This window comes from Anolis sagrei, chromosome 5 (genome assembly GCF_037176765.1).
Source record: "Anolis sagrei isolate rAnoSag1 chromosome 5, rAnoSag1.mat, whole genome shotgun sequence".
In the NCBI taxonomy this organism is placed as follows: domain Eukaryota; kingdom Metazoa; phylum Chordata; class Lepidosauria; order Squamata; family Dactyloidae; genus Anolis; species Anolis sagrei.
Window position 1 is genome coordinate 186,855,690 of NC_090025.1, and position 24,592 is coordinate 186,880,281.

General features: G+C 42.7%; 1 protein-coding gene across 1 annotated transcript in view; it reads right to left on the minus strand.

The window, feature by feature from the left end:
• Positions 1-678: 678 nt before the first annotated feature.
• Positions 679-24,592, minus strand: part of PROSER2 (proline and serine rich 2) — a 55,190-nt gene continuing 31,276 nt past the window's right edge. Inside the window, exons 2-4 of the mRNA XM_060776524.2 lie at positions 16,002-16,239; positions 7,942-8,197; positions 679-4,879 (exon numbers count right to left, since the gene is read on the minus strand). Coding sequence (XP_060632507.2) covers positions 3,849-4,879; positions 7,942-8,197; positions 16,002-16,136 — 1,422 coding nt within the window. The 5' untranslated portion in view covers positions 16,137-16,239 and the 3' untranslated portion in view covers positions 679-3,848. The remainder of the gene's footprint in view (positions 4,880-7,941; positions 8,198-16,001; positions 16,240-24,592) is intronic.

A 24,592-nucleotide genomic window follows, 5' to 3' on the forward strand; every position in this document is an offset into this window, starting at 1 on the left:
GACATTTCCAACATATGGCAAACCTAAGGATATACCATCACAAAGTTTTTTTTACAAGACTTGTTGGGTGTGTGTGTGTGCAATGCCTTTCATCTGAGGTTGAGAGAGTGTGACGTGCCCAAAATACATTTCTGTGTCTGAGCAGGGTTTTGAGTCATAGTCCAACATTCAAATGACTTCATCGTGGGTTGTTGCAGATTTTTCGGGCTGTATGGCCATGTTCCAGAAGCATTCTCTCCTGACATTTCACCCACATATATGGCAGGCATCCTCAGAGGTTGTGAGGTCTGTTGGAAACTAGGAAAATTGAGTTTATATATCTGTAGAATGTCCAGGGTGGGAGAAAGAACTTTTGTCTATTGGATGTAGATGTGAATGTTTCAATTGGCCACCTTGATTAACATTTGATAGCCTGATTGTTTTTTGGTGTGGCTTGTTAGTGCCCGGGGGAATCCTTTGTTGAGTGGTGATTAGCTGTCCCTGATTGTTTCTTGTCTGAAGTTCCCCTGTGTTTGAGTTTTGTTCTTTATTTGCTGTTATAATTTGAGAGTTTTTTAAATACTGGTGGCCAGATTTTGTTTATTTTCAGATTTTGTTCATCGTGCTAAGTCTACTAATTGGAGACACATAGCAATAAATTAGAATAGCATCACAGCTTGTCAAAAGACTAGACCAAAATTCCGGAGACAACCATGTTTATTTCAGCTAATGGATGTTACAGCATAGTTGAACATCAGTGGAGAAGTATGACAATAAATGTATAAATATTTTTAGCATTCTGAGCGGAACCTACATGTAAAGAAAACCAAATATACAGCAGTTTAAAGAAATGAAAGCAGATTAAACTGTATTTGTAGGAATAAGTTAATTTTGAGACAAAAACGTGATACATGAAATTCCTTCACAACAACCTTCATCTGTTAGAACTAGCTTGGACTTTCAAGCAATGTATTTGATAGGAGATATATGCAAATTCACAGTGGCAAAGCTTCTCTTTCCCACACACAAACACACACACGCACACAGAGTTCTTATACTGATACATACACAGATTCCTTTATGTTTTTAGATCTGAGAAAAATCATGAGTGTAGAAATCCTCTCCAAAACTTCTGTTTTCTGAACAGAAGGAATAACTTTTAGACCAGGATGAGAACAGAGTCTTAAATTACAACAAAATAAAGTACCTGTTCAATGTATTGTGAAGGCTTTCATGGCTGGAATCACTGGGCTGTGTGGCCATGTTCTAGAAGCATTATCTCCTGACATTTTGCCTGCATCTATGGCAGGCATCCTCAAAGGTTGTGAGGTCCTCACAACCTCTGAGGATGCCTGCCATAGTTGCAGGTGAGGTCCTCACAACCTCTGATGATGCCTGCCATGAATGCAGGTGAGGTCCTCACATCCTCTGAGGATGCCTGCCATACTTGCAGGTGAGGTCCTCACAACCTCTGAGGATGCCTGCCATGGATGCAGGTGAGGTCCTCACATCTTCTGAGGATGCCTGCCATACTTGCAGGTGAGGTCCTCACAACCTCTGAGGATGCCTGCCATACATGCAGGTGAGGTCCTCACAACTTCTGAGGATGCCTGTCATAGATGCAGGTGAGGTCCTCACAACCTTTGAGGATGCCTGCCATAGATGCAGGTGAGGTCCTCACAACCTCTGAGGATGCCTGCCATAGATGAAGGTGAGGTCCTCACAACCTCTTGAGGCTGCCTGCCATAGATGAAGATGAGGTCCTCACCACCTCTGAGGATGCCTGCCATAGATTCAGGTGAGGTCCTCACAACCTTTGGGGATGCCTGTCATAGATGCAGGTGAAACATCATGAAAGAATGCTTCTAGAATATGGCAACACAGCCCAAAAAACCTACAACAACCCAAAGTAAGTGTTATTTGGCCCAAAGAAAGTGCAAACCTAATGACATTTTTGGAACAATTCCTGGTATTTCAAGTACAGCTGCATGATTCAAACTGCTCATGTTTCAAGTTCAAAATTAATTTGGAGGGCCAAAATTGCCCATCTCAGATCTATATCTTTTTTTCAGTGTACATTTCTAGGAACAGGGATTGTAGCTTACCCTAAAGATGCTTCATTTTGTCTTCAAAGGGACACCCAATTCTCAATAACAACACTGCTCGCACCAGTCTTTATGCTTGACACATTGACACTTCTGGAAGATGAAGCCCAAAATATCTGAGGAAATTCAGGTGCTATGCTCTAGAAGTCCCACCATTTGAACCACTGGCAATGATATGAAGTTCAAAACATTTGGAAGTGTGTCCACATTACACAGATACTGCATATTGATACCATTTTAACTGCCATGAATCCATCCTGTGGAATCCTAGGACCTGTATTTTTGTGATGGCTATGTATTATCCTCAGTACTATTAGTATGCTGTTGTGCTCATGTCCACTTGTATGAGCTTCCCAATAGCATCCGGTATGCCACTGGATTAGATGGGTTTGTTTAGCCTGAACCACAAGGGTTATTCTTATATTGTGAATAAAGCTTGGAAAATACAAGATTTTGGTCTTGCCAGCTGGGAATCTGATTTGTAGTAGGAAAGTGCCAAATGTTGAGGGATCTAAAGAAACAGCTCTTTACTTAAAGACTCACACTACATTGTTCTCTCCAGAAAAGGCAAATCTGTGATTTATTGGGCTGGACTTTCACGCCACTGGTAAATCACCAGCAATAAGATCTACCAACAGAAAAGTTGCCAGTTCGAAGCCCTGGGTCAGCATGAGCTCCCGACTGTCAGCCCAGCTCACTGTTTACCTAAGCAGTTCAAAAACAGCTTAGAGCTGTAAGTAGAGAAACTAGGTACTGCTAAACAAGTGGGAGAGGTATTTTATGACATTATAAAAGAAAAAAGATCAGAAAATGCCCGGTGATCAAAAGGTAGGTGGAAGTCCTGATGGCTCTTCGTCATAGAGGATGGAGTAACAGCACCCCTCTGTGGCTGGATTTGAGCACAACCTCCAAGGCGCCAAAAAGCTGGATGTCAACACTAACTCCATTCTGTTTTGTCTTGTCACTTTCCTTTCTGTCCAAAATAGCACTGAATGTTTGCCATGTATGTGTACTGTGATCTGCCCCGAGTCCCCTTGGGGAGATAGGGTGGAATATAAATAAAGTGTTGTTGTTGTTATGTGTGTATAAGAGTCTTTAAATTGCCCTTTGATCTGGCATTTCTTGGTGGCTTCCCATCCAAGTGTTAAGTAACTTCCAAAATTAGACACAACCTGATGCTTATGGTATTTAGGTTGTTTACACTCTGACCAATTCTATGCCCTCCACTCTCCAGAAGAAAGAAATACGTGGTGTGTCTGTGCAGTTAAATGTTCACAATAATAAAAGACAGCAGCTTTATTATATGTTTGACCTCTTCAATATAGGTATACATATATACACAACATTTATTATTATATAATTGATCAGTACCCATTTCTTCACTTTTTTGGCTTCATTATGGTAGGAGTCCAAAGAAAAGGCAATGCACTCAGACATTTTTGCCAGCTACATACAAACACACATACATACATATGCACAAATACTGCGCAATTAAACTTCATTTAGTAGAATGCCTTCTGTTGAAAGTTAAGGATTCTTATGGACTTACTGGTCTTGTTGAAATCCTACAGAAGACTTTGATAAAGCAATACAAATTGCCCATCATAATGAAATCCATGACAAAATGTTAGCAGAAATCATATCTGGCATTCTGACATTAAATATTTCCTTCATCTCAAGGAGAGAGAAAAAGAGAGAGCTGTCATTTGATCTCACTGGATTTTGTCTTTGGGATCGTATATTCTTCCCTCTAGTGTCCATCATCTACTCCTTGAGCAGTCCAAGTTTCCGTAACGCCTCCCTCCTGGCTTCTTCTGTTGACCCGCGCCCAGAGAACTGTACTGTGATGCCTTGGGGTCTCAGTCCAGAGGGTCTGGGCAATGAGCCAGTTCTCCTCCTTATATCCAGGCTAAGGCTTGATGATGGCCTGTGGTCATAAAAACTCTTGGTGGCGTTCTGTCGAGCAGACTTACCATCCGTGAGATCAACGTCCGGTTTGAACGTCACCGTTTTGCTCACGCTTGGGAAGTGGTCAGATTCCCTCTTTAAGATTTCATGGATATTGCGATAGCCATTTGACACAGTCTGAACTTGTCCAGCTTTGTCCTCTTTTGGTCTGGGAATGCTTCCAGAGTGATCCCATTGACCTCGGCCAAAACCTTCTTCTACCAGACCGAGTCTACTCAAGGCTTCCTGCCTTGCTTGCTCTGAAGGCAAATCTCTTAGGGATGAGCTTCTACCATAACCTGAGAGGTCATGCTTCTGAAGTCTCTCCTCTGCCTCAGTTATGAGGAAAGGTGAACCGTTGACATTGGCCAACACCTGAGCCTTGCGTTCTTGGATGTTGACTGCCGCACTGGAGATGGTTTTGCTGAACTCCCTTTCCCCAATGTTGGTAATGCTGATGTTGCTTGGAAACCTCTGAGGTTTGGGTGCAGTTGGGGGTGGAACAGGTTTCTTAAAAGCCGTGAAATGCTCTCCATTGCGTAGTGGTGAGGTTGGGAGCACGCTCCTCCTCTCAACAGACTTGGCTTCCTTTGGTGAAGTGGGCGAGACAGAATTGTCCTCTGCCTGCTTCTCAGATATTTTCTGGGCAATGACTAGTGGAGTGGGGACAGAGCGAGTCAATTTGGGGTGCTGCACTGAGGGCGGGGGAGGAAACGTTTCGTAAATTGGCAATGGAGGAGCTGACGGTTGCACAGAAGATGAGCCAATGGCATCAACACAGACTTCCTCATCTGGTGGCTCGATATGCTTTGCCACTGATTTATCCAGTTTCCAAGTTTCCTCTAGTTCTAGAATGGAGCAGAGGAGAGAGAAAAACCCAAATTATACGAACTCATCAACACGTTTCTTGGAATAAGATAATCAGTATTGTTGTTGTTGACTTTGATTTACGAGGGTTGAATGAAAAGTAATGCCTCCACCTTTGTAATTCCTCAACAGATGGCAATACTGGTACAAGGCAGGTACTGGCATGTTCAGTAGACTCTCCTCTACTGTTCCATTGTGGTGGGGAGCCTTAGCATTGAATGGTTATGTTGTTGTGTTGTTAAAGTGTGAAGTATGGAACCCTGCACAGATGGTCGGTCAATGCAACTTAAGCAATGTGCAGTCATTGAATTCGTGACAGCAGAAGGTGTCACCGCAAAAGGGATTCATCAGAGAATGCAAGCTGTTTATAGTAATTGTGTTGATGTGAGTACTGTGCGTCATTGGGTGAGTAAGTTTAAAGATGTTGAGGTGACACCTTCTGCTGTCAAGAATTCAATGACTGAACATTGCTTAAGTCACATTCACCGACCGCCTGTGCAGGGTTCCATACTTCACGCTTCAACAAGTCAACCGTTCAATATTAAGGCTTCCTGCCAAAATGGAACTGTAGAGGAGAGTTTACTGAACAAGCCAGTACCTGCCACATGCCAGTACTGCCATCTGTTGAGGAGTTATGAAGGTGGAGGCATTACTCTTCAACCTTCGTATAATGAACCTGTAAGTTAGAAGTCTCCAAGACCCCTGCGCAGATCTTGCAGACTCAGGGCTATGGTTTTCCTTAATTGAATCTACCAGCCTTTAATGTGGCTTTCCTCTTTTCCTATTGCTTTCTATCTTGCCAAGAATGGTCTTTTCAAGTGAGTCATGTCTTCTCAAATCAACAAAGCTCTAAAATTCATTCCTAATATATGATTGACTTGTCAAAGCAGGTTATTACTTTGCCCATTAATCTTGCTACTGGGGACAACAGGATGGGGCAGCTATGAGTAGCACTGTGGCTAATGACATAGCTGGATTCAAGCCGAATGGACATTCAGCCATTGACATGCTCAGAGGTAAAAGTTTGGAGTGGCACAACACATTATATAGGAAGATACAACTCACTAGGAAAGACAATAATGATTGGCAAGTTAGAAGATAGTGAGAAAGAGAGACTTAGACAAGGAAGCCATGACTCAGAGTTGGCATGACCCGAGCAGGGTTGTTGATGATAGAGGGATTTGGATGCCTCTTATTCATGGGGTCCACCATAAGTCAAAGTCAATTCGATGGCACTTAACAACAACATTTGCTATAATGTGTTTTATGAGCTCCCTAATATGGGTGCTACTAGTAATGAAGTCCTTCTCTTCATTCATACCATTCTATCTTTAATCAAAGTTCAGAGTAATACCTCATCAGAATAGATTAGTACATAGAAGAACACCCTCCTTATGGGACAGAGGACTGGGTTTATCCACTCGGCACAAGTGAATGCCAGGGTTTGTCCTCATAGTTCCTCCTTCCCAGGTCTCTCTCTTTAAGGTCTATCCCATCAGTCTGACAGGGATTGGACTCCACCATCCAAGGAATGTCTTTTCTCAAGAGATAGAGGCCTTCTGGTTAGTATTTTGCCTTCAGTGCCCTCCAGGAAGTGGTTCTCGAACTGTATTCTGGGCTATGGGCTAGGCTGTAGTCCAGCTAGTTAGTAGCCAGCTCAATTTCATCACTACTGACTGAGAGGTCATGAGTTCGAAGCCAGCCCAGGTCGGAGTGAGCTCCTGACCATTAATAGTCTAGTTTGCTGTTGACCTATGCAGCCCAAAAGATAGATGCATCTGCCAAGTAGGAAATTTAGGCGCTGCTTCATGTGGGGGAGGCTAATTTAACTAATTTACGACACCATAAAACCTTCCAGCAGCGTGCATAAGAATGAGGATATACTCCATCAGGACTCGGTGTCACAAGTGGATGGTGAAGCGGCAGCTCCCCCTGTGGCTGGAATCGAGCATACCTGCATGAAGCCAGAAAGCTGGAATGTTAAATTGCCTCTGTGTCTATCTATATAAGTGGTATATCTAATGGCATTGGATGTTTGCCATGTATATGTGCATTGTAATCCACCCTGAATCCCCTGCAGGGTGAGAAGGATGGAAAATAAATACTGTAAATAAATAAATACATATTCTTCCTGATGATTGGAACGTCAAATCTCAGAAGACACTCAATTCGGACAATGGTCAGGAAAGCTAGGAGTTGGATTCCAAAACACTCGGAGGGCCAACAATGGTGTCTGGGGCAAAAGACTCAAGCTAATCATCCGATGGGTGAGTGAAGAAAGACATTCTGAACATATAACTTGAAATTTGATGTATTTCTTATCATTGCAGTAGCTCATGTCAGTACTGTGGTTTAAATGCGATGAAATATTGTTTATAGTTTAAAATCTGTGTTCAGTATAGAAATGTAATGCTGTGCAAGGGTTAAATGCACAGAGCTATTATTTATGCCAGTTCCTGATGCGTCATACATTCCAGAGATGTGATAACAGCACATGTTGTCTTCCAGTGATGTATGGCTAAGAGGAAAGATGTGTCTTTGGCTACTCCTGTATATAGTTTTGTAGTTTTCAGAAATAGCAATAAATCTTTAAGTGTCGCTTCGGGCTGGGAGCTGACTGAAGATAGCACGCTTCATTGATTTATTTTTGAACCTCTTAGCAGATGCTCTGAGATCATTAAACTGACAGCTCAGCTAGCCACAACAGTTTTGTTAGGAAGAACACAGGCAGCTGCTGAATCCTATACCAACTTTAGTCTAGATCGGTGGTTCTCAACATGTGGATCACCAGATGTTCTTGCCTTCAACTCCCAGAAATTCCAACAGATGGTAAACTAGCTGGGATTTCAGGGAGTTGTAAGCCAAAACACCTGGGGATCCATAGGTTGAGAACCACTGGTCTAGATCTCTCCCAAACAGGTTCCCTATCACACCTTTAAAATTCTGATTAAAAACATCTGGAGCGGATTCACTGCCCTGTTGACATGGGAACCAGCAGCTGGCACTGCTCTAAATACAATAAGCCAAACACCTCATTCTTTACCTGGTTCTATGAATCTGCTAGGAACAGATTCTTCTGCACCGTTCTCTGGTCCTGGCTGCACCAAGTCTATGATGTCTTCAGACTCTGAATGGCTGGACATATTTTCTTCCACTGACTTTGGAGAGTGGCAATGGATGCCGCTGTCATGGAGAGCTTGCTCCTCCAAGTCATCTTCTAAGGAATCGATGGTTTCTTCAAAGAAGAGAAGGACGTCTTTTTCCTCAAGGGTTAGGTACTTCAGAGTCTCATCGTCATCCTAAAATTTAGCAAGAACAAGCATGAGCATCTGAAAAGAAGGCTAAGGCATACGTTCCCAGACCCCCCTTTGAACTAAAATTCTTATCAACTCTCAGAATAAGAATCCACCCTTACTAGCCCACTGTGCTCTTTATAAATCACATAAAACAAAAGACATAAAAACTCCAGTTCCACAAACAATGGTTTCTTTGAGGCAATTCTTAGTTAGCTTCTGCAATTGGCAAGAGAGTCATGTCAAAATCCCATTGAAATCTAAGAAACAGAAGATAATATTCAGTAGAAACAGGTAAATATAAACACACATAAATTGTCCTTCAAAAGTTCTGCCTGTTATGCTACACAAATCCAGAGTTTTTCTGTATTTACCTAATTGAATCAATCTGGAAGAGCCCAGTAAGGCTTAGGAAAGGATCTATCAACTCCTTTGGATAGCTCTTGAATAAACATTTCAGACATATCTCTAGTTCTTCATAGGCTGCCCTACATCATACAGCTATGAACTGATTTTGACCAAATTGAATTATGCACCTCAAATTCAGATATCACCAACCAAGCTACTAAAACCTAAGATCAAGATCAACTCAGCCATTGTATTGTCGAAGGCTTTCATGGCTGGAATGACTGGGTTGTTGTAGGTTTTTTTGGGCTATATGGCCATGTTCTAGAGGAATTCCCTCCTGACGTTTCACCTGCATCTATGGCAAGCATCCTCAGAGGTTGTGAACCACTGAGGTTGTGAAACAACTCAGCCATTGTCAGGTGAATATCCTACTATGTAAGTGTATTGTTAGACCCTGGATGGTCCATTGGTTTCAGAATTTGGAGTCGGACTCCAGGAGACTGTGATTCAAGACCATACTCAGCTGTGAAATCCACTGAGCATCTTGAATAAATCACATTCTCTGAGAAGAAAGATATGGGAAATCTTGCCAGGAAAACCCTGAGAGAGAGCGGGCCTTCTCGGTGGTCCTCCATTTTGCATGTGGCGAGGCTCAGACTGCACTGTAGTAAGTGGTCTGTGGTTTGCTCTTCTCCACACTCACATGTCATGGAGTCCACTTTGCAGACTCATTTCTGAAGATTGGTTCTGCATCTTGTGGTACCGGAGCACTGTCTGTTCTGCACCTTCCAAGTCACCCAGTCTTCTGTGTGCCCAGGAGAGAGTCTCTTGTCCAGTATCAGCCATGGCTTGTGGTTCTGGGTTTTAACCTGCCTCTTTTGGACTCTTGCTTGCTGAGGTGTTCCTGTGAGGTGTTCCTGTGAGTATCTCTGTAGATCTTAGGAAGCTATTTCTTGATTTAAGGCGTTGGCATGCTGGCTGAACAGGGGATGGGCTGGAGATGTCACTACCTTGGTCCTTTCATTATTGGCCGCTACTTCCTGGTGGATGTCAGGTGGTGCAATACTGGCTAAACAGTATAGTTTATCCAATTTCTCCAGACATCCTATGGTAATGTGGCATGTCTCATTAAGAGCCACATTCACTGTTTTAACATGGTGAGGTGTGTTCCACACTGGGCATGTGTATTCAGCAGCAAAGTAGTAAAACGCAAGGGCAGATGTCTTCACTGTGTCTAGTTGTGATCCTCAGGTTGTGCCAGTCAGCTTTCATATGATATTATTTCTAGCACCCACTTCTTGTCAGTCAGAGCACAGTCCAGGGTAACTCCCAGGTATTTTGGTGTGCTGCATTGCTCCAGTGGGATTCCTTCCCAGGTAATCCTCAGAGCTCACTTGCAGCAGTCCACGTGGTAGAATACCCACACAAATTTGCTAGCCTAAAGAAAAGAGCCAGGCCAAGAGAATTCGAGGTGTGAACTATTTTAAATGTCTCACTTTTTACACAGAAGCCATCTAGTTGTATGCCTGACCTGACAGATGATTTTATGATGCTGTTTTTCTGGAAGGTGATGCAGGATTAATGGTTATGCAGGCTGCTTTATGACTCTGCTTGTTTGCAATATTGTCTGTTTTTAATAGCTTTGCATACACTTGTATAACTTTCTAGATCTTGGACATTGTCTGAAGCCTAAGGACGCTGCCACTTTATAGAATCATAGACTCATAGAGTTGGAAGAGACCTCATGGGCCATCCAGTCCGACCCCCTGCCAAGAAGCAGAAAAACTGCATTCAAAGCACCCCGACAGATGGCCATCCAGCCTCTGTTTAAAAGCCTCCAAAGAAGGAGCCTCCACCACACTCTGGGGCAGAGAGTTCCACTGCTGAACAGCTCTCACAGTCAGGAAGTTCTTCCTAATATTCAGGTGGAATCTCCTTTCTTGTAGTTCGAAGCCGTTGTTGGAAGCAAATATAACTGTCCTATTCAATGCCTGGATGGAAGGCAACCGATGAACTTAAGAACAAACCTACAAAACCTATCTTGTTTATAATGTGGAGGCTGCCTGTGTTGATATGGTGCAAAAAAAAAAAAAAAAAGGCCACCAAAATGCTAAAGGGTTTCTAGCAATGCATAATTCATTAATTTTTTTATCAAAGAGAAGTCATGTGGCAGGAGGAGGAGACAAGATCGAGACTGTGTAATCCAGGGGTCCCTAAACTAAGGCGTCCAATGTCATTTATCTGACCTCCTCCCTCAACATGAAACTTAGGGTTGTGCTAAGTCTGAAACTACTTGAAGGCACACAACAATAACAATCCTAATTGCAAGCCTGCACTTCTCATTGAAATACTGGTAAAGTTTATGTTGGTTAAAAATGTTCTTCATTTTAGATATTGCATTGCTCTATCATGTTTATTTTGCACTCCAAAAAGATACGTGCACTGTGCATAGGAATTATTTTTTTCCCCCATACTATAGTCTGTCCCCTGTTTTGCCCCCACACTATCTTAACTACTTGGAAGGTGAACTGGCTGTGCAAGGAACAGATCGGAGACTATATAGTTGAATCAAACCAGAATTTATTGACTGACAAGAATTTTAGACTTTCCTCCTGAGTCTCACTACAATGTCTTTATGAGGAGAGGCAAAGTCTTTGGGAGATAGACACAGTTCTGGCCAAACGGAGCCTCTTGAATTTTTGTTTCTTCTCCTTGTCTCTTTCTTGTATTGTGTTCAACTGTTTCTAAGATAGTCTCAATATTTAACTCTGGCTGGACTTGGAAGAGTCAAGCCTTTTTCTTGACTGGAAGGTGAAGAAAGAGGAAGACCTGAAGGTCTACAAAATAACACATTCAGTCTGAGCTGTATTCAAGTCTGGTCGAGTTGTATTCAACGCCAGTCAGAGCTTTAAATGTTTGAGGACCTTGATGTAAACTGTAGAATGATATGAATGGATGCAAATAAACCTCTTCCTTCTCTTTACATAGTCTAGGCTCATTTGCTGAAACTAAATGGTGGATGACTCAGGCAATAATTTCCTACACACACATTGTTAAACCATGGAGTTTACTGCCATAAGATGGGTTGTTTGCGGCTGCAACTTCAGATGCATCTATAATTGTAAAATCCAGAGATTCCTAGAGCGAATATTTTATCCGAATCGATGAATAATCAAACCCACAAAAGGTGGACTGTACGAACTAGCAAATACTAAATTTTTAGAGATCCTATGACATCACAATTCCTGTAATTGGATTCAAATGGCAAGAGATCCCATCTAAATATTCGGAAGATTGACTTGACCATAAGAATTTCCCAACAGTGTAACAGATAGCCTTGGATGATGGTTAACACTCCTTCTTTGGAGATCTTTAATCAGAGGTTGGATAGGCATCTTTCAGGAGTGCTTTAGTTGTGAATTTTTGCATGGCAGGGCGCTACACAAGACAGCTCTTTTAGTCGACCTCCGACACTTTAAAATTATATTATTTTCTATTATTTATGCATTGAAAGCACAGGACAGACATCATTATATAAAGAAGAGTACAATAGCTGAAATACTATACAACGGAAGCATACTAAGCAAAGGAAGTCTAACAAAAGCATGCTATGCATCCAGGTAGAAACTCCTCTGACGTTTCAATCAGGTGACAATCCGTATATCAATCTTTTCAAATCTCAGTAGATATAGATTGTTAATTCTTATGCTTCTAATGCTGGCCAGGAGACGTAGTGGGAAGGAATATGAATGAACTTTTAAAAGTTACTGGGATTTGAAAAGATTTAGATGCATGGTGGCTTCAGAGGAAAAGCAGTTACTATATGGATGTCTTATTGTAATCATTTTTAAAGGCCATTTGTTAAACATTAAATACAACAGTATATTTGTATTGTATTTCAATAAGAGGTGCAATGTTCATATGGCAAAGCTTCAAATCCAACTTCTCTATTTTCCTACGCACCGGCTAAGGCGATGACTCTTTTTAAAATAGCAACAACACATTTACTTTAGAAAAATGGAAGCACAAGACATCTAATCACTTCACAAGACATCTAATCACTTCACAAGACATCTAATCACTTTTTTCTTTCTCTCTCTCTTTCTTTTCGTTCTTTCTCTCTTTTGTTTTCTTTGCTATTGTTTGGTGTCACACTTGATTTTATGACAAGTAAATATTACCTAGTATATTCCCCATCACAACCCCCACTAATAAAGATTATTTTAAAAAGACATCATCAGGATACTTAGATTGACAGAATGTCGTTACTGTGTGCCTTCAAGTCATTTCAGACTATCTTAGCCACCCACAATTTTTGGATTCTGGAGCATTTCAGATTTCGGAATTCTGTTAAGGGATGTTCACCTCTGGTGGCACAATGGGTTAAACTCTTGTACCGAGAGGACTGCTGAATCTGGGGAGAGAGGGTTGAGCTCCCTCTGTTAGCTCCAGCTCCCCATGCAGGGACATGATAGTAAAGGATAGTAAAACATCAAAAAACATCTGGGTGTCCTCTGGGCAATGTCCTTGCAGACAGCCAATTCTCTCACACCAGAACCGACTTGCAGTTTCTCAAGTCGCTCCTGACACCAAAAACAAACAAATAAACAAAAAAAACCCTAAATAAAACTCTGTACTTGAAACTATTAAAATGATTGGATTCAATTTTTCTTCCAACTGCAAGGACTACAATGACATCGCTCATACTGGTGAGAGTGGTACATTTTGAAATGCAATTCTTCCAATATTTTGCCCACAAATATATCAAGTAGTTTCTTCTCCATTAGGAGAAGATCGTTTGTAAAGTGAATCAGTCTTAATTGTCCATTCAAGACAGAAGGTGCATCTACATTGTAGAATTAATGGAGTTTGATACGGCCATGGCTCTATGCTATGGGATTATGGGAATTGTAATTTTACAAGGTCTTTATCTTTTTCTGCCGAAAGGTGCTGATGTCTCACTAAACTGTGGTGGTTAAAGTAGTGTCAAACCTCATTCATTTTACAGTATTGATGCACCTAATGTCATAGCAAAGTACACTGCATTACAGCAGAAAGCTTTCACAGCAATATTAGTTGGTAGTTAAAATCTACTGTGAGGATTTGCAACTAAGCTTGGAGAGAGCAGAAAAGCTGTACTGTCTATGTGGAGGTAGATTACAGAATTGCTCCTGGTACACAAAACATTATTTGAGCCTGTGAACTCTTGACTCCAGCATCAATCTATCAACCTGGACATAGGGCAGCGTTGAGGATTGCAACATTCATGATGTAGATCAGTGTTTCTCAACCTGAGGGTTGGGACGGGTTCAGAGAGGTCACTCAAAGACCATACACGTATTTCTGATGGTCTTAGGAACCCCTTTGCCAAAGAAGGCTGAAGACCTCTCCACCTGTCCTTCTCGTCCTTTTGGGAAACAGATGGTGAGTCTCCCACCAAAAGCTCTCCTCCTGCTGTGATTGGCCAACAACTCCAAAACCCAAGGCCAATGTCCACCAAACCTTTCCAGTATTTTCTGTTGGTCGTGAGAGTTCTGTGTGCTAAGTTTGGTTCGATTCCATCGTTGCTGGAGTTCAGAATGCTCTTTGATTGTAGGTGAACTATAAATCCCAGCAACTACAACTCCCAAATGACAAAATCAATCCCCCCGCAACCCTACCAATATTCAAATTTGGGCGTATCGGGTATTTGAGCCAAATTTGGTCCAGTGAATGAAAATACATCCTGCACATCAGATATTAACATTACAATTCATAACAGTAGCAAAATTACAGTCATGAAGTAGCAACAATGTGATGGTTAGGGGTCACCACAACATGAGGAACTGTATTAAGGAGTCGTAGCATTAGGAAGGTTGAGAAACACTGGTGTAGATACTCAGGTATATTCGCATATTGGTTTGCAACTGCCCATCAATATGTTGTTAAGTCCCCTGTTTTAGATCAGGGATCTGTACCCGAGTCCATAACCCAACACCAAAATGGTCCCAAGAAATGTCAATCCCAAGATCTCAGAAAGTATGGAAGTGTAGTTGGGTCATATATACACCTGGTAAGAATCAATAGGGAGTAATCTGGTATTTCTGCTACCATACTATCGTTTGGGTCTGGGAGGTAATCCACGGGAATGACATCATTATTTACCATATTGGATGACACCAACTTTAGTGGTGCCACTACCAAGAAGTGGCACCACTCACACAACAAAGTTGTTCTGTGGCAGAAATAAAGCTTTTTCTTTTGTGTCATGAATGACATGAGAAACTGCAAGTGGCTTCTGGTATGAGGGAATTGGCCATCTGCAAGGACGTTGCCCAGGGGACGTTGGATGTTTGATGTTTTACCATCTTTGTGGGAGGTTTCTCTCATGTCTCCGCATGGGGAGCTGGAGCTGACAGATGGAGCTCACCCTGCTCTCCCTGGATCCAAAGCGCTGACCTGTCAGTTTTCAGTCCTACCGGCACAAGGGTTTATTGTACTGTGCCACCGGGGGCTCCTGGAAATTATTTATTTATTTAAAACTTTGATATCCCGATCTTCTCTACCTCCGTAGAGGGACTCAGACTGGCTAACAGCAAGAATTCAATGCTAAACAGTAAAAGTTTAAAAACAACATGTAACAACAGTAAATTAACAATACATATAAAATAATACACAAAAGCCATTCGCCAAGATAAAAACATGTCCAACTCAGTCCGGATATTCAGTCCATGTATTGTGGTCAATACTTTGGTTGATTATCGGTCTCACCCATCAATTCGCAAAGGCCTCGTTCCACAGCCAGGTTTTCACTAGCTTCCTAAAGGTCAGGAGGGACGGGGCAGATCTAATTTCCTTCGGGAGGGAATTCCATAGCCGGGGGGCCACCACAGAAAAGGCCCTGTCTCTCGTCCCCACCAGACGCATCTGTGAAGGTGGAGGGACCGAGAGCAGGGCCTCTCCAGGCGATCTTAACGCTCTTGATGGTTCATAGGGGAGAATACGTTCCGACAGGTAAACTGGGTCGGAACCATATAGGGTTTTGTAGGTTAAAACCAGCACTTTGAATTGTGCTCGGAAGCTAATTTGGCAGTCAGTGGAGCTGGCGCAACAAGGGAGTTGTGCGCTCCCTGTACTCTGCTCCCATTAGTAGCCTGGCTGCGTAGCGTTTGACTAATTGCAGCTTCCGAACAGTCTTCGAAGGCAACCTCACATAGAGAGCATTGCAGTAGTCTAAACGGGATGTAACTAGAGCGTGTACCACTGTGGCCAAGTCCGACTTCCCAAGGTACGGGCACAGCTGGCGCACAAGCTTCAACTATGCAAAAGCTCTCCCAGCCACCACCAAGACCTGGGGTTCCAGGCTCAGCGATGAGTCCAGGATCACTCCCAAGCTGCGAACCTGCGCCTTCAGGGGGAGTGTAACCCCGTCAAGCACAGGCTGAAATAAAGCTGAAAGATGTTTGAATGCAAAGATACTTACCAAAGAGGAACCTCTTCGCCTTGGGTGACTCTTTCCACCCTCCAGGTGATGTTTTTTCCCAAAGCTCGCAAACTGAACCTCAGGAGGAATTTCACACACCATTCCCGAGAAGTCCGACATCATATTTCTTGGCATCCCAACCTTCTGAATGGAGAACGCTCTTCTGCTAGAAGAGAGACCTTTGTCGGATGGCGTGGAGCATTTCCAACTGCTCACATGGAAAACGCTTCTGGCATTTCTGTACAAAACCGGGCAGGGTTGGAAGGAGAGAGGAGAGAGATGTCACTGAATGGTTTAAAAGCAGAACTTCCGATGTTTACAGTAATTAAATGAAATTATGAGCAATTTCAGCAAGTTACTCCATGACTCTGCCATGTATCTGCAGGGCTAATTGGTTACTTTCCTTGATGCGCGTTCCCATTCCCTGTCTGTTCACAAAACAAACGGATCATTTATATGGACCTCATGCAGCAGAAAGTTTACCCCCAACCGCCTTGCAGTTTCCTACCACTAAGAGTTTTTGCTTAAGAGTTTTTTTCCCCAATGGGCACATACAATATAGACCTACAGTGAGAAGGATGCAGATAACGAAGGATGCACCTATACTGTAGAATTGATGCATTTTGGCATATGGCTCAATACTGTGGAATCTTTCAACTTGTAGTCTTACAAAGCTTTTAGTCCTCTCTGTTGATGAATGTGGGCTACTTACCAAACTACATGTCCTAAAATCCCGTAACATCGAATTATAGTAGTTTAAGGATATAAAGCTACATTAAGTCTACACTATAGGGAAAATATATTCCACTATATTATATGCGGAATTTTTCCATACTGAATCTTTCCAAAAGCCTATCCAGTCTACCACACAGTGCCCAAACAAGGACCCTTTCACGATGGCACAATAATTTCACTTTAACTTTATGGTGCCATCTTAGGGAATGCTGGGATTTGCAGTTGAGGGAGGGCCATTTGGAATTCCTCACCAGAAAGCTCTAGTCCCTCTCCAAACTACAAACTCTGAGATCCCACAGGATGTTGCTATGACTGTTAAAGTGGAATATAGTACCACATCTGTATACAGTCAGCCCTGTGTGTTCACAGATTCTATACTCATAGCTTCAATCATCTGAAACTTGGAAATATATATTTTTAAATATCCCAAAAGCCAACCTTGATTTTGCCATATTTATTTATTTGTTTGTTTACAACATTTCTACTCCGCCCTTCTCAACCCCCGAGGGGGGACTCAGAGCGGCTAACACTGGCAACAGTTCGATGCAGCAATATCACAATATAACAATATAAAAAACCATAAATACACAAAAACCATAAATACATAATAGATTAAAAACAAACATTAGTTATATAATCAAATAGCCGTTTACATTATTAAACAACCATATGGTCCAGTTCAATGTCCGAAATGCCATTACGCCCGCTAGCCAACATGATTTCAGTTTTTTCCTAAAGGAAAGGAGGGAGGACACCAATCTAATCTTGCTAGGGAGCGAGATTCACAAGCTGGGGGTCATCACCAAGAAGGCCCTGTCCCTCGTCCCCACCAGACGCATTTGCGAGGCTGGTGGGACCGAGAGCAGGGCCTCCCCGGCAGGCCCATAGCCAGGATTTCATTTCGGGGGGGGGGGGGCTGAATTTTTTTCAGGGGGGGTTCGGGGGGCTGAGTTTTGGGGGGGGGGGCTGAGTCTGAGTGAAAGAGGGTCTAGCCTAGCAAACCTTTTGTATCATTACCCCAATACCCTCATGCATATGGGATATATTGAGTATGGTGATCAGATCATGATATGAATAAACATAACAGTTTAAATAATGCACCAATAAGGCCTTTTCGCGAACCACCATGAAATTTTCGGGGGGGGGGGGGCTGAAGCCCCCCGAGGCCCCCCCCCCCCCCCCCGGCTACATGCCTGCTCCCCGGAGGATCTTAAACTGCGAGGCAGAACGTAGAGGGAGATACATTCGGACAAGTAAGCTGGACCAGAGCCGTATTAAACAAGGGACAACCTTTTACACCACCATAGTATATAATGGGACTTGAGCATCCATTGATTTTGGTCTCCATGATGGATCCTGAACCAAACTCCAGGAGATAGCAAGGGCCAGTTATAATTTAGATACATCTAGGAAGTCTACAAGCAAGAGCTGGGGCCTGTACACATCACATAGTTATAGCACAATGATTCCACGTACATTGCCATAGTTCCAGTCTATGGAATCCTAAGATTAGAAAATAGAATCTCACCTAGAAGCTGTGTCAGAGAGCTCTAGGTCTTAACAAACTACAAATCCCAGCCATTCATACAATGCAGCCATGGCTGTTAAAGCAGAATCACAGTGCTGTAAATTTGTAATGTGGAAGGGCTCCAAATATAAGTTTTGATTAAACTAAGTCTCCCTCTTAAAAACTTCCAAAGAGGAAAAGTGTTCTTACCTTACATCAAGGCAACCACTGACGGGAAGCTGACAACCTACAAACTATCTACAGACCCACTAAGAAAATCCAACAAATGCTACATTCAGCAAAGGACAAGAGGGATCCTTTCACCTCTGCAGGAGTCTATCATATACCATTCAGCTCTGGACAAGTCTACATAGGGACCACCAAATGCAGCGCCCAGACACGCATCAAGGAACATGAAAGGCACTGCAGACTAACTCAACATGAAAGGCACTGCAGACTAACTCAACCTGAAGAGTCAGCCATAGCACAGCACCGGATGAACCAACCTGGACACAGCATATTTGAGAACACAGAAATGCTGGACCATTCTCACAACCACCATGTTAGACTACACAGAGAAGCCACTGAAGAAACCATGGAAATGAACAAAATCTGGCTGCCAGTATTTAAAAAACTCTAAAGTTAGGTCAGCCAAAAAGGGGATTTCTTGTATTTGGGAGCAAAAGGTACTTGGAAATTGGCCAACAATAAAATTAAATGACGAAAGGGTTGTCAAGGAGCTTCAAATCCCCGTACAGCGATGGGAATCCACAGGGTGATCTTGGGCAAGAAACACTTTCTCAGGCTTAGAGGATAACAATGGCAAATCCCCTCTGAATAAATGTTGCCAGTTGAAACCCTAGGACAACGCCAGTCTAAATCACAACAATCTTAAAAGTACTAAGAAGAACCCAAAACCAAGGCTGTTGGGTGAAGTTATGGCCTGCAAATGTGACCATGTACATCTTGAGGACTCCAGTTTCCTGAACCTGGACATAAACTCTTCTAAGTGATTGCTGCCAGGCCAGGAAGTCAAGACGGAGTATCTTGCCTGAGGCTACCTTCTGAGCTAACAACCCAAATGAGGGACTTACACACTTTATGACTTCTGGCAGGAGGGTTTGGTGTAACATTGAGACTAATAGCTTCCTCTTGGCAAGGAAGAGTTTTGTCCCCTGCCTTTTGATGTGTTTTTCTATCACTCTGGTTGCAAAAGGCCTCTTTTTAAAACCTGGAAATGTGATCTAAGACATGATTAAACCCTGAAAAGAGAACAAACTGCACATATAAATTAAACTGAGATGGATTTTCTACTTTCTAGTAAGAGGTAAATGGGATGTATACCTGTAATTATAGGTGTGAGAGCCAGCATGGTATAGTGGTTTGAGCTTACAACTAACTATGACTCTGGAGACCAGGGTTTGAAACCACTTTCAGCCATGGAAATCCATTTGAAGACCTTGGGCAGGTCACACTCTCTCAGCATCAGAGGAAGGCAGACCTGCCCTGAACAGATCTTGCCAAGAGCAGTGTTTCTCAATATGGGGGTCGGGACCCCTAGGGACGTTGCGAGGGGTTTTCAGAGGGGTCTCTAGAGACCATCAGAAAACATATATTGCTGATTGTCTTGGGAACCCCTTTGGCAGAGAAGGCTGAAGATCTCTGTCTGTCCTTCTCTTCCTTTTTGGAAACAGGCAGTGAATCCTCCCACCAAAAGCTCTCCTCTGCTGTGATTGGCCGGCCTCTCAGCCAAGGGGAGTTCTGTTTCTGAGATTCCAAGTGGGGAGGGGAGAGCAGGTGTACTTGGCACATGGCAGTGTGGAGCGCATGCAGGGGCGGCTCAACTCATTACGCAAAGTAAGCATTTGTAGTATAGTTGATTTTGCCCAGGGGCGCTCTTGAGGCGCTCTTGTTGGAAAACAGACCTTGACATATGCGAGTTGTAGTTAGTGGGTGTATAGTTCACCTACAATCAAAGAGCATTCTGAACTCCACCAATGATGGAATTTAACCAAATATGGCACACCGAACTCCCATGACGAACAGAAAATATACATCAGTGATTGGTTGGGGGGAGGGGCGCAAAATACTGTTTGCTTGTTGTTGTTCATTCGTTCAGTCGTCTCCGACTCTTCGTGACCTCATGGACCAGCCTATGCCAGAGCTCCCTGTCGGCCGTTACCACCCCCAGCTCCCTCAAGGTCAGTCTGTTTGCTTACCATTGAAAATTACCTAGGGCCGCCTCTGAGCGCATGTGTGAGTGAGGAAGAGTGTGTGAGGTTGGAGGGAGGCTCATACCAGTGAGTCCCTTCAAGGCATGGGGGTTCTGTGTTGGAAATTTGGGCCAATTCTATCACTGGTGGGTTTCAGAATGCTTTTTGATTGTAGGTGAACTATAAATCCCAGCAACTACAACTCCCAAATGTCAAAGTCTATTTTCCCCAAACTCCACTAGTGTTCACATTGCATATTGAAAATTTGTTCCAAATTTAGTCCAGATCCATTGTTGTTTAAGTCTACAGTGCTCTCTGGATGTAGGGGAACTACAACTTCAAAACTCAAGGTCAATGCCCACCAAACCCTTCCAGTATTTTCTGTTGGTCATGCGAGTCCCGTGTGCCAAGTTTGGTTCAATTCCATCATTGGTGGAGTTCAGAATGCTCTATGATTATAGGTGAGCTATAAATTCCAGCAACTACAACTCCCAAATGACAAAATCAATTCCCCACAACCACACCAGTATTCAAATTTGAGCATATCTGGTATATGTGCCAAATTTGATCCAGTGAATGGAAATACATCCTGCATATCAGATACTTACATTATGTATTGTCGAAGGCTTTCATGGCTGGAATCACTAGGTTCTTGTGGGTTTTTTCGGGCTATAGAGCCATGTTCTAGAGGCATTTCTCCTGACGTTTCGCCTGCATCTATGGCAAGCATCCTCAGAGGTACCTCTGAGGATGCTTGCCATAGATGCAGGCAAAACGTCAGGAGAAATGCCTCTAGAACATGGCTCTATAGCCCAAAAAAACCCACAAGAACCTACTTACATTATTATTCATAACAATGGCAAAATTACAGTTGTGGAGTAGCACCAAAAATAATTTTATGGTTGGGAGTCACCACAACATGTGGAACTGTATTAAGGGGTCACGGCATTAGGAAAGTTGAGTACCACCGCCTTAGAGCCACCAGAAGTCAGAAATGACTTGAAGGCACACAACAGCAATAAAGGGAAGACTCTCAAGTGAAAAGAACTCTCCAGTGACATGGTTCTCTCTATGGGATGCCAGAAATTGCCTAGGAAACCAGCTCCGGTTCATATTAAAGAGCATCCCTGTGAGACGAAACAGCAGGCTAGCAGGAAGCTCTCCTCTTGACCTTCAATCACATTCAAAATTAACATGATGCACAACAGGGCTTAAGCAGTGGGTAGCTGCATGGCTATTACAGAAGGCATTAGAGACATTTGTATCCAAGGGCAGAAAAAGGCTGATTGTCAGAGCAGCCCTGCTGTTCCATTTCCAGAAGAATATCTAGGCTGATTCCTTACACATTAAGAGAGCATCAGGTGAAGCAACAGTTTTTTATTCCTCCTGCAGGGTTTCTTGCTAGTGGTTCATATGTTTTGTTCACACAAGTAGCATTTCTGCAAACAGAGCAGAACTTTCCTTCTTAGGACACTCTCTCTACACTTGGTGCTCTTCAGATGTTGTGAAACACAACTCTCATCCTGCCAAGGAGAAGACTGGCTGGGAATAATGAAGACTGGCTGGGAATAATGAACTCCAAAACACCACGAGGGCACCAGCATGGGGAAGAGATCTTTCTCTTCAGGACCTACTTTCTCACCATGCTAAAACAGTGGATGTGGCTCTTAATGAGACATGCCGCATTATCATGGGGTGTCTGCGCCCTATACCACTGGAGAAATTACACTGTTTAGCTGGTATTGCACCACCTGACATCCGCCTGGAAGTAGCAGCCAATAGTGAAAGGACCAAGGCAATGACATCTCCAGCTCATCCCTTGTTTGGGTATCACCCAGCACGTCAATGACATAAATCAAGAAATAGTTTTCTAAGATCTACAGAGACACTCGCTGGAACACCCCAGCAAGCGAGAGTCCAAAAGTGGCAGGCTCAAACCCAGAACCTTAATCAATGGCTGATACCAAATGAGAGACTCCCCCCTGGGCACACAGAAAACTGGGCGACTTGGAAGGCACTGAACAGACTACGCAGAGCCAATCTTAAGAAATGGGGCTACAAAGTGGAATCTACAACATGCGAGTGTGGGGAAGAGCAAACCACAGACCACTTGCTGCAATGCAACCTGAGCCCTGCTACATGCACAATGGAGGACCTCCTTGCGGCAACACCAGAAGCACTCCAAGTGGCCAGATACTGGTCAAAGGACATTTAATCAACTACCAAGTTTGCAAACTTTGTGTTTTGTCTGTTTGTTTGTTTGTTTTGTTAAAAATGTAATACAAATGTCTGGTTGCTCCTGACACGATAAAAAAAAATAACTTTGGCTGCTAAAATGGTACTCTCAAGTTTGCTATGGATATGATGTGTTCTTTTGAAGGTCACCCCTAAAACTGAATCATCGCTAGGTCCTCAATTCTTATTTCAGAAATGTGTACTGCATGTAAGTAAAATAACACAAAATAGGAATATGCCTGTAGCTGGCATTGCCCACTTCAGTTTCTGTTTAATAACCTTCCCTTTCCCCTGAACTCAAAATAGTTCTTATTAGTTTTTCTAACATAATTGTGTCCCTAACAAGCTTACCATCTCTGCAAATGAATGGTCAGGGTAAAGTAAAACATATTTTCCAATTACAAGAATGCATAATCCATATGTGCTTATTCTACTAAGAACAGTGTCTCCTCTGAATATTTTGGGGGCACAGAGGAGTTGTGTGCATGCGTGTGTGTGTGTGTGTGTGTGTGTGTATATATATATATATATATATATATATATATATATATATATATATATATACATACTAGATTTATATATAAATATATAAATCTACTATCTGTCTGTCTATCTGCCTCCATCCATGTATAGGTAGGTACGTAGATATGTATGTATTGAGATGTCTCCTAGATGGCTTGATGGATCTCGACACAGACACAGCTTGAAAGACTGCCAAGAGTTTGGACAGGATTGGTAAAGGATGGTAGGAGTTGTGGTACACCCATATCTAGACAGCTTGAAAGACTGCCAAGAGTTTGGACAGGATTGGTAAAGGATGATGGGAGTTGTGGTACACCCATATCTAGAGAGCCCTGAGAATCACACTGAAGATGGATCTGGATCAAATCAGGTACACATACCCATCATGATCCATTTAAAATATGGACATTTGGGGGGGGGGGGGGAGAACTGACAGAGGATTATGGGAGTTGTAGTCCACCAACAGCTGCATCAATCCTATAGATGATGGATCTGGACCAAACTTGGTACACATATTCATCAGGACCAATTTTAAATACTGGCAGGGTTTTAGGGAGCTTGAGGAAGGAGGATGGTCATTGTAGTCCACCTACATCCAAAAGCTCATGTGTATTGCTAATGGGACCATTAATAGACATAACTCCAAAACCAAACAATGTCTACTATCATATTCAATACTTGGTTTTAACTTTGCTGTTGACATTGTTTCTTAATACCTAAATGTATATGTTCCTATTCTGACATTTGTACATTTTTGGTGCTGGTCATTGACCGCAATACACACACACACACAATATTACAAAATACCTAACCCAGGCATTGCTGGGTACCTAAACTAGTATATAAAACATCATACTATATCCCATAACAATAGCAACTGCATAGAAAACATTTCAATAGAGTGTAGCAACAAAGTGTAAACAACAGCAACAGACTAAATGACTTTGAACATTTTGATGCTATCTGTTCACTAAAGCTGAGAAATCTTACTTTTTGGAGACTACAAGTCCCAGAATTGTCTTGACTGGGGGAGTCAGTCAATTCCATGGCTCCCCTAAGATCTTTAGTTTTACAAAAGCAATGTATCTATCCACAAAGCAAAAGAGGCAGTTGCCACAAGACTTATTGTGCCATAGGTCAGATACAGTGCTTGTGGCCAGAATTGGGAGCATGGGGATTTCTTATTTTTTTAAAAGCATTCCAGTTCTGCTCCACCTAAAAAATAAACCACAGCAGAGATCGGCAGCCAGCTTTCTCTTACTAAGGAGTGTTCTTTCAGAGGATCAAGAATTGCAATCCAACTCTATCTAAGGAATGTAAAGATTCTTCACAGGGCTGCATTTTTTTGGCATATGAAGGTGGTCGTTTTAATGAGTGAT